Genomic DNA, 11,875 nt, shown 5'->3' with positions numbered 1-11,875 from the left:
TCTCTCTCTCTCTCTCTCTCTCTCTCTATCTATCTATCTATCTAGCTAGCTAGCTAGCTAGTTAGCAAGGTAGCTAGTTAGCAAGGTAGCTAGTTAGCAAGGTAGCTAGGTAGCTAGGTAGTTAGCTAAGTAGCTAGCTAGGTCGCTAGATAGATAGATAGATAGATAGATAGATAGATAGATAGATAGATAGATAGATAGATAGATAGATAGATAGATAGATAGATATACAGAAATACAGATGGATAAATGAATATATCAATAGATAGATAGATAGATAGATAGATAGATAGATAGATAGATAGATAGAAAGAAAGAAAGAAAGACAGATAGATTAAATGATAGATAGGAAAGTAAATAGACAGATAGATAGATAGATAGATAGATAGATAGATAGATAGATAGATAGATAAATAGATAGGAAGAGGTTGATATATATATATATATATATATATATATATATATATAGATAGATAGATAGATAGATAGATAGATAGATAGATAGATATAGATATAGATAGATAGATAAATTGAAAAAGAAAAGACAAGCAGAGGTTTTAGTTGTAATTCTTTGAAAAAAGTAAAAAAAAAAAGATAAAAAAGTAAAAAATAAAAAAAAAAGAAATAAACTAGCTGCAAGGTGGGGCAGATATGTTGGAATCAGCGCAGACAACAGGGCGCGCCTGTTTATCGATAACGATGTCAAATCCGCGCCAAACTTATTACATTCGTGGACCCGTTCGACTTCGATTTTACTTTGGAAGCTTATGAAACTCATAGAAATGCCAAGGAATGAATATATATATATATATATATATATATATATATATACAGAGGGAAAGAGAGAGAGAAAAAGAAAGAGAGAAAGTGGGGAGAGAGAAGGAACATGGCCACGGTCTACGGCAATTTCATATATTGTACTAACGTTAGTCTAGATGCCACAGGAGTTAGTATTCATCGCTTAAAACCACTTCATCGTCAAATTGTAGTCATTATTCATGTTTATTAGAGATATGGGTACTTGTACAGTTTAATGAAGACATTAAAAAATGAAAATATCGAAAAAAAAAAAAGTTTGAATTGTACGTATCAGTTATGGAATGAAGTTCCCCGAAAAAAATTAACTTCATTTCATCAAGTGACTTTTTTTTCTTTTCTTTTTTATACGGAGAAAAATTTTTTTTTTTTATGATACCGAGCAAAAAGTTCGATTTTTATGAAAAAAGCTAATATTAAAGACGGGGAGTGTGTTTTGGCGCCTTAAACAGAGTTATCTCCCCGTGGCATGTTAAAAAAATTCAAAGATGGCTATCTTCAACGTGCTGTCATAAAAACGTGTTTTCCCGCGTTAAAAAAAAAAATTACTCGATCAAATTAAGTGAAATTTCTTTTTCAGAGATCTTCAGTCCAAAACGGATACGTACAATATATCCTTCCTTTTTTTTTTTTTTTTTTTTACACAGTGGAAACCACTTATCAAGGCCCGGAAGCCACTCAGGGATAAGGGTTATTGCAAGCACATTGCGTTAGTGTGGAGATTTGATGAAGTGTTTACTTAAGAGGGCGATTCATTAGGAATTTGTTAACGTTGGACTTGAAGACATCCAAGTTGTAGTCAGGTGGGAAGCAGGCAGACGGAACAGAGTTCCACAGGCGTGCAGTTCTAAGAAAGAAGCTTTGTTCATGGAATCCACGTTTTGATTTAGGCACAGATAAAGAGTGGGGGAAATTTTTCACAGTGGATTCAGCTAGACGGGTGTTTTTCGTGAAAGATTGGCGAGGGGGGACCAGAGATTGGAGTTTAGACGAGCACCTGCCATGGAAATAACGATAAAACAAGGATAGGCTCGCAACGTCTCTTCTGTGGGAGAGAGGTTGCAGGGTAGAGAAAAGGGCATCCCCCACTAAGCCACGAAGTCTATTTTGTACTCTGTCAAGGCAGGATAGGCTGTTTTTAGCAGCTCCTGTCCAGATATGACAGCAGTATTCCATCCTTGGACTTACTTGGCTTTTATATAGATAGAGAATTGCATCAGTAGTGAGATATCTTCTGGAGCGGTAGAAGGATCCCACCATCTTTCCAGCGACCTTGGCAACAGACTTGATGTACGTGTTCCATTTCAGATCAGGAGTAAAGGTCAAACCCAGAAGCTTGTCAAAACACGGGGCCTCTCCCAGACGAGAGCCATCCATCCCAATTGATGCCAAACGGGGATCAGAGCGTTGATGATGTAAGGATAGGAGTTTGGTCCTCGTCCGAGTTTCAATCTATAATCCTCCCATGCCAAACCTTCACATAAAGCACCTGACTAGCTAAAACCACTTTTAACAATTTCCCAGACTCACTATCTGTGCCCGAATCTAAACGAAAATTCAAATTCCACGAGGAAAGCTTCTTTTTTAGAACTGCCCGCGAGTAGAACTCTCTTCCGTTTATCTACGATCCAGCTGACTACAACCTGGTCGTCTTCAAGTCCAATATAAACAAGTTCTTGAGCAGTCCCCTTGAATAATCGATTTGTATCCAATTTCCACAACTAATGACCACTACGCTGTTGTCTCAGTGACAACTATACACTCATCAACCCTTATCCTCGAGTGGCCTTCGAGCCTTGAAAAGTGGTTACTCCCCTGTAAATACGAGGTGCCTTAAATAAGTTTCCAGACATTTTTTCATATGGGCACCCTTATTGATAATACACATATAAAACTCTAGTCCTCTTCCAAGTAATCTCCTCCGGCTGCAATGCACTTGTGTTGTATAGGGGTCCATATTAAAGATGAAGAGTCCATATTGGGGACACATAAACGGGTACATGTAATACAGATGTAACGATGGTGATGATGAAGAGACATTTATACAGTTCTGGGATTCTTCTTGGAGACTTCATATATGACAGTTCTTATAACACCAATCGAATGGTAATGACATTTATATATATTACGTCATGACGACGACTGTGGCAATTTTTGGAGGTTTCATATTAAATACGGACTGAGTGATGTATGATGCCGTTCTTAACACAGAGGAGGGGAGATACATAATCTTCCAAGGATTACAAAATGTTCATTATCTCTATATCTATAAACGTGAACGTGTCTGTCTGTCTGTCTGTGTGTCCGTCTGACTGTGTACATTTCCCTACGCAATAACTCTGTCAATGTCCAGTCTACAGGCTCGAAATTTGATATAGAGGCTACTGAGATTTGGGAAAATCTTAGTGATCCATTTTCGACCAGAAATTTGGCTGTTAAGGGGTCAAAGTTCGACGATTTGACATTTGAGAGCTCTACCAAACTCCTCCACCAATTTTTGGTTCAAACACTTGAATTTTTAGATATATGTTCCTTGGACATGGATCTAACTTAATAACTTGATTTGAGCCCAAAACAATAAATGTTAAGGGGTCATAATAGGGGTCAAAGTTTAAAAAATTGGCCTTTTTTATTTTATTTTTTGTACAACATACATCTCCAAACACCTAGGCAACGCCGGGCTGAATTGAATTGCTAGTAAGATTATACACGCAATTACCTTTCGTTCGTGATGAAGGAGTTGACACAAGACACAAGACAACAGTTACAACATAAATGATGACTTCTTTATTCATCTGATCGACCGGTCGATGACGTCAGGAATTCCACTTGTATCTACACGGTTAATCTTCTACCTTTCGCCTCTAAGGGGACTCTCCTCTCCAACTGACTATGTCAACTCTTGGCTGATCAACTGACTCTCTGACTGACTCTCTCTGACTGACTCAACTAACTCTACATTCGAACCCTCAGATCCTATATCGAGAAATGTCCTTTGTCTATGACGTCTGAAATGTGTTTTCAAACGTGACTAATTTCACGTGGCTTTCCATATGTTTGTCCAAACACACTTTTGGCGAATAAAAGAATCCTCACCTAACCTATTTTTTTAACCTAACCTATTTTTTAAACTATACATTTTTTTTAATTTGCATTGTCCATTCTTTTAACTGGCATTTCTAAACAGGGTTCGATTCTAGGCTTATCCTAATCTCATTTTCACTTCTCTAATATTCTTCTTATTTGCATGGAAAGGGGGGCAGCCCTTTTCCATGCAACACTTTTTCTACGGTTCCAAAAACTTCTTGAAGTCCTCTTGTGTGAGCGGATCAATGACCTTCGTCAAAGGCTCTTTTAGCTCTTTGTCTCATAACTACAGCCTCTAAGGTTTTGCTTGAGATTAGGGAATAACCAAAATTCACAAGGGGCAAGGTTTCGACCACAGGAAAAGTGAGGAACTGTCTTGATGCCCATATGTGTCAAATAGTCTGTGACAAAAATGGAGCTCCTTTGGGACAAACTTCACACAAATCTTCCGCATCTTCAGTTCCTCGCGAATAATTGTGTGGACAGTTCCCACACTGACATCAAACTGTGCACTTATTGTTTCTTTAAACACACGGCGATCCTTATTCATGAAATTCTTTATTTGGCCAATCAACTCTGGGGTTCTTACTTCCTTACTCCTCTCACGCCCTTCATCAGACTCCCTGTCTCCCTTGAATCTCTTATGCTACTCAAAAACTGATTCTAGATTCATGCAAGATGGTACAAAAACAGTCTAAAGCATTCCATATGTTTCTGTGACATTTTTTATTTCACGTTTAAAACAATTTTATTGCATATCGTTCTTCTCACGTGCCCTCACATCTAGATTGCATCTTTGAAATTCATCAGCTGTGACAATTAGGCTTTAGTAGGGTGTATTCCAATTCCTGCTGTAGCTGTTCATTTCAACCTGAAATCAGAAAAATTCGTCAAATATTTATTTATGAAGAAATATTTTGGCGCTTATACAGTTTAGTCAATGCATTAAAAAAAATGAAAATATTGAAAAAGTTATACTGTTCGTAGTCGTTATGGAATGAAGTTCCCTGAAAAAAAATTCACTTAATTTAATCAAGTAGTGTTTTTTTTTTTTTATAGCGAAAAAAAACAATTTATGATACCGAGAAAATGGTCCGATTTATAGGAAGAAAAGCTAGTAATAAAGATGGGGAGGGAGTGTCGGCGCTTTAACTGGGGTTATCTCCATTTGGCTTGTTCAACAAATTTCGTAATGGCTGACTTCAACGCGCTCTCATAAAAACGTGTTTTTCTGCTGTAAAATAAAAACTACTCGATCAATTTTTTTTTTTTTCGGAGATCTTTAGTCCAAAAGAGATACGTACAATATAACATTTTTTTCGATATTTTCATTTTTTAATGTCTTGACTAAACTGTACAAGTACCATATTTTTTATCCATTACGATTGGTATATACAAACTGAGTACGTTTCAAGTAAATGATTAACCTATCGCCCCTTCTTGATCTGATAAAGTGGTCTCTTTGAATTGGGGTTCCACTGAAACTTGTACGCACATATAACATATATGTAACAAATAAGGTTTGTATATTAAACAAAGTCTATATATATATATATATATATATATATATATATATATATATATATATATATATATAGTAATTTATAAAATATATATAGCGATTAAGCTACACTGAATATTCTGCGTTTCATCCACTATAGGATTCGTCAGGCTTATGCGCGAATTCTGTGGTTGCTTCTTGTTTTTATATATGTTGAGGATTTCTAGTTAGCCAATCATTTTTTAGTATCCACCGCGCCCCTTCCTATCAGCTAAAAAAAAAAGGAAGGAAAACGTCTACCTTAAACCACTAACCTAGTTCTAAAACAAATCCTTTGTTCGATAAAATGCATGTCCATTGGCTGATAGGAAGGGGCGCGGTGGATACTAGAAAGCTGATTGGCTAACTAGAAATCCTCAACATATATAGAAACAAGAAGCAACCACAGAATTCGCGCATAAGCCTGACGAATCCTATAGTGGATGAAACGCAGAATATTCAGTGTAGCTTAATCGCCATATATATTTTTATAAAATACTAACTAGCTCTACCTACGTATTGAGCACTTTTGAAGTAAATACTTAAAGTTTACGCATAAATCTATACTTTCGTATATTAGGTTTATGTGAGTAAATGAAGTAGTTTATATATATATATATATATATATATATATATATATATATATATATATATATATATATATATATATATATATATATATATATATTAAAACAGTAATCTACGTATATACATGTTTCGGGACACTACCCCTCTTCATATATATGTATATATATATGTATATATATATATTTGTGTGCGTGTGTATATATATATATATATATATATATATATATATATATATAGATATATATATATATATATATATATATATATATATATATATATATATATATATATATAATCATTATTATTATTTTTTTTTTACTATAATAATTATATATAATGGAGTGGAGCCTCCAACAATTAATTTTTCAATTATTGATATAAATTTCAATGTCCAATAATTTTTAAAAAATGAAAACATAAAACTATCAAATAATAAACTAAGTATATAAAAAAACATTTGTTGGGAGCTTCACTTTATGAAATACTAGCAGGGGTGCCCGGCGTTGCTCGGGTGTTTGGAGGTGTATGCTGTGCAAAAAAAGCAAAAAAAACAAAAAAATGGTTAATTTTTTAAAACTTTGACCCCTATTATGACCCCTTAAAATTTATAGTTTCGGGCTCAAATCTCTTTATTAAGTTAGATCCAGGTTCAAGGAACCTATATCTAAAATTTCAAGTGTCTAGACCCAAAATTGTCGGAGGAGTTTGGTAGAGTTCTTAAAGGTCAAATCGTTGAAATTTGACCCCTTAACAGCCAAATTTCTGGCTGACACCCGTCACATCGATTTTCCCAAATCTCAGTACCCGGTATTTCAAATTTCGAGTCTATAGACTAAAAATTGACAGAGTTATTGCGTAGGGAAATGTACACAGACAGACACACAGACACACAGACACACAGACAGACAGACAGACACGTTCACTTTTATAGATATATAGATATATTTTTTCTTCTGCCGGAATTTTACATCACGCGCGCGCGCGCGCACACACACACACACACACGTATATATATATATATATATATATATATATATATATATATATATATATATATATATATATGCGCGTCTCTCTCATCATCATTTGATTAGCTTTGTTCACGTGTTTTTCGCCATTTTGGTTATTGTCATTCATTATTGAGACTTTCTCCGACCCGTTTCTCTAATTGTGTTCTGCTTTTCCAAGTTGCAATGTTTCTACTCCTCTCTTTTCAAACCACTTCCACTCACTCGTCAGGCCCCCACCTCTCTCTCTCTCTCTCTCTCTCTCTCTCTCTCTCTCTCTCTCTTTCTTTCCAATCGACGCCATTTTCTTTTTATTAATTTGCGCGTTCCTGATTGGATGATTTCAGACTCGTACCTGTGTTGCTTCTCCCGAGTCAAAAGCGCTAGTTATGAAACAAATATTACTGAAACAAGTATTACTAAAAAATAATTTACATATAAAGGGTGTTTTTGGTGGCGGCGAACTTTAAACTAAAATATATTACGGAAAAATAGTTTCATCATATAAATATGTGGTTTATTCTAACGATTAATTTTTCGCGTTTAAAATTTGAATATAATTTCGGGAACATGTTGATTGGTTGGTTGGTTGTTTTACGGCATATCAACCCTTTTCAGGTTATTTAATGCCGAATCCAGTTATCTTTAAGAAAATCTTTTTAATAGAATATATTTGTTTTGTTTTTTTTTCAAATCGGTTTCTATATACCCCATAGTTGGGACCCTAACAGGTACTACCATTCCGGGCCAGAGTGGACCTGGCAATTAAAGGGTGGCTCCACACTCCTCAAACCCCGAAAGCTGGGGCCTCACCACTGGATCTCGGGAATATGACTCCGCGGCTCGGGCATATATGACGTAATCCCGCGGTCCACCTTTAACAAGTCTACGCATTAAATTAGAATGTATTTCGACAATAACGCATTGAATGTTGCTTTCCAAGTGGTTTATTGTGTCTGGTTTATCAGCGTAGACATAGGACTTTCCAGATCCCCAAAGAAAATAATCTAATAGGGTCAAATCGCATGAATGAGATGCCTACGTGACTGGCCCATTTTGTGAAATTATTCGTTCACCAAATGTTTCTAAGTAAATTGATTGTATCTTTTGCATAATCTGCAAACGCTTCTCGTGTGTCAGTACTCCTCTAGATGAATTGCTAAACCAATATGAACTCAAAACAACCGATAGTTTCCAAATCTGCATTTAAAGAAAATAGACTTGTCGATTTTAAATTCGCCACCCATTAAAAACAAAAAAAAGAAACATATTATATGTCAACCTTGTGAGTGTGTTTTGTGTAGTTTTTTAGCTTTATCTGGAAACACGGATACACAAGCAGGCAATTTTCTTTTATATTATAGAGTTTACTTCAAAACTGAACATGGTACCACGGATAATACCAAAGTGAATTTAAAATAGTTTTCAAGTGTCCCGTTCAGCGATCTTGTGTAGCTCAATAGAATATTCGGACGATGTAGCGGTGGAAGAAATATTAGTAGTAGCAGCAGCAGCAATATAGAAGTAGAAGTATTAATATTAGCAAAGGTAGTAGTAGTAGTATATGAAATTCGTCGTAGTATAAAAAGAGGTAGAAGTACTAGTAATAGTAATAGAAGTAGCAGTAATAGTAGTAGAAATATTAGTAGTAATAGTAGTTACAGAAGTATAAGTATTAATGCTAGCAGATGTAGTAGCAATAGTAGTATAGAAACCATACGAAGTAGTATATAAAAAAGATGTATTAGTAGAAGTAGTATTAATAGTAGTAGAAGTAGTATTAATGGTAGTAGAAGTAGTATTAATAGTAGTAGAAGTAGTATTAATAGTAGTAGAAGTAGTATTAATAGTAGTAGAAGTAGTATTAATATTAGTAGTAGAAGTAGTATTAATAGTAGTAGAAGTAGTATTAGTGGTAGCAGAGGTAGTATTAATAGTAGTAGAAGTAGTATTAATGGTAGTAGAAGTAGTAGTATTAGTAGTAATAGAAGTAGTATTAGTGGTAGCAGAGGTAGTATTAATAGTAGTAGAAGTAGTATTAATAGTAGTAGAAGTAGTATTAGTGGTAGTAGAAGTAGTATTATTAGTAGTAATAGAAGTAGTATTAGTGGTAGCAGAGGTAGTATTAATAGAAGTAGAAGTAGTATTAATAGTAGTAGAAGTAGTATTAATAGTAGTAGAAGTAGTATTAATGGTAGTAGAAGTAGTATTAGTGGTAGCAGAAGTAGTATTATTAGTAGTAATAGAAGTAGTATTAGTGGTAGCAGAGGTAGTATTAATAGAAGCAGAAGTAGTATTAATAGTAGTAGAAGTAGCATTAATAGTAGTAGTAGTATTAATGGTAGTAGAAGTAGTATTAATAGTAGTAATAGAAGTAGTATTAGTGGTAGCAGAGGTAGTATTAATAGAAGCAGAAGTAGTATTAATAGTAGTAGAAGTAGCATTAATAGTAGTAGTAGTATTAATGGTAGTAGAAGTAGTATTAATAGTAGTAGAAGTAGTATTAATAGTAGAAGAAGTAGTATTAATGGTAGTAGAAGTAGTATTAATAGTAGTAGAAGTAGTATTAATAGTAGTAGTAGTATTAATGGTAGTAGAAATAGTATTAATAGTAGTAGAAGTAGTATTAATAGTAGTAGAAGTAGTATTAATAGTAGTAATAGAAGTAGTATTAGTGGTAGCAGAGGTAGTATTAATAGAAGCAGAAGTAGTATTAATAGTAGTAGAAGTAGCATTAATAGTAGTAGTAGTATTAATGGTAGTAGAAGTAGTATTAATAGTAGTAGAAGTAGTATTAATAGTAGAAGAAGTAGTATTAATGGTAGTAGAAGTAGTATTAATAGTAGTAGAAGTAGTATTAATAGTAGTAGTAGTATTAATGGTAGTAGAAATAGTATTAATAGTAGCAGAAGTAGTATTAATAGTAGTAGAAGTAGTATTAATAGTAGTAGAAGTAGTATTAATGGTAGTAGAAGTAGTATTAATGGTAGTAGAAGTAGTATTAATAGTAGTAGAAGTATTAATGGTAGTAGAAATAGTATTAATAGTAGTAGAAGTAGTATTAATGGTAGTAGAAGTAGTATTAATGGTAGTAGAAGTAGTATTAATAGTAGTAGTAGTATTAATGGTAGTAGAAATAGTATTAATAGTAGTAGAAGTAGTATTAATGGTAGTAGAAGTAGTATTAATAGTAGTAGAAGTAGTATTAATTGTAGTAGAAGTAGTATTAATAGTAGTAGAAGTAGTATTAATAGTAGTAGAAGTAGTATTAATAGTAGCAAAAGTAGTATTAATGGTAGTAGAAGTAGTATTAATGGTAGCAGAGGTAGTATTAATAGTAGTAGAAGTAGTATTAATAGTAGTAGAAGTAGTATTAATAGTAGCAAAAGTAGTATTAATAGTAGTAGAAGTAGTATTAATGGTAGCAGAGGTAGTATTAATAGTAGTAGAAGTAGTATTAATGGTAGTAGAAGTAGTATTAGTGGTAGCAGAGGTAGTATTAATAGTAGTAGAAGTAGTATTAGTGGTAGCAGAGGTAGTATTAATAGTAGTAGAAGTAGTATTAATAGTAGTAATAGAAGTAGTATTAGTGGTAGCAGAGGTAGTATTAATAGAAGCAGAAGTAGTATTAATAGTAGTAGAAGTAGCATTAATAGTAGTAGAAGTAGTATTATTAGTAGAAGAAGTAGTATTAATGGTAGTAGAAGTAGTATTAATAGTAGTAGAAGTAGTATTAATGGTAGTAGAAGTAGTATTAATAGTAGTAGAAGTAGTATTAATAGTAGTAGTAGTATTAATGGTAGTAGAAATAGTATTAATAGTAGCAGAAGTAGTATTAATAGTAGTAGAAGTAGTATTAATAGTAGTAGAAGTAGTATTAATGGTAGTAGAAGTAGTATTAATAGTAGTAGAAGTAGTATTAATAGTAGTAGTAGTATTAATGGTAGTAGAAATAGTATTAATAGTAGCAGAAGTAGTATTAATAGTAGTAGAAGTAGTATTAATAGTAGTAGAAGTAGTATTAATGGTAGTAGAAGTAGTATTAATAGTAGTAGAAGTAGTATTAATAGTAGTAGTAGTATTAATGGTAGTAGAAATAGTATTAATAGTAGCAGAAGTAGTATTAATAGTAGTAGAAGTAGTATTAATAGTAGTAGAAGTAGTATTAATGGTAGTAGAAGTAGTATTAATAGTAGTAGAAGTAGTATTAATAGTAGAAGAAGTAGTATTAATGGTAGTAGAAGTAGTATTAATAGTAGTAGAAGTAGTATTAATGGTAGTAGAAGTAGTATTAATAGTAGTAGAAGTAGTATTAATAGTAGTAGTAGTATTAATGGTAGTAGAAATAGTATTAATAGTAGCAGAAGTAGTATTAATAGTAGTAGAAGTAGTATTAATAGTAGTAGAAGTAGTATTAATGGTAGTAGAAGTAGTATTAATAGTAGTAGAAGTAGTATTAATGGTAGTAGAAGTAGTATTAATAGTAGTAGAAGTAGTATTAATAGTAGTAGAAGTAGTATTAATAGTAGCAAAAGTAGTATTAATGGTAGTAGAAGTAGTATTAATAGTAGTAGAAGTAGTATTAATAGTAGTAGATGTAGTATTAATAGTAGTAGATGTAGTATTAATGGTAGTAGAAGTAGTATTAATAGTAGTAGAAGTAGTATTAATAGTAGTAGAAGTAGTATTAATAGTAGTAGAAGTAGTATTAATAGTAGTAGTAGTAGTATTAATAGTAGTAAAAGTAGTATTAATAGTAGTAGAAGTAGTATTAATAGTAGTAGATGTAGTATTAATGGTAGTAGAAGTAGTATTAATAGTAGTAGAAGTAGTATTA

At 32.9% G+C, this 11,875-nt stretch overlaps 1 protein-coding gene across 1 annotated transcript in view; it reads right to left on the bottom strand.

Annotated features, from left to right (window-relative positions):
• Positions 1–557: 557 nt before the first annotated feature.
• The window catches only part of LOC145268596 (uncharacterized), a 33,666-nt gene continuing 22,348 nt past the window's right edge, over positions 558–11,875 (bottom strand). The window contains exon 5 of the mRNA XM_080124044.1: positions 558–569. Coding sequence (XP_079980170.1) covers positions 558–569 — 12 coding nt within the window. The remainder of the gene's footprint in view (positions 570–11,875) is intronic.

The sequence above is a fragment of the Euprymna scolopes genome, chromosome 44 (genome assembly GCF_053919585.1).
Source record: "Euprymna scolopes isolate OS-2025 chromosome 44, ASM5391958v1, whole genome shotgun sequence".
NCBI lineage: Eukaryota > Metazoa > Mollusca > Cephalopoda > Sepiida > Sepiolidae > Euprymna > Euprymna scolopes.
Note: the sequence above shows the minus strand (reverse complement) of the source record. Positions and strands in the feature narration are given on the sequence as shown.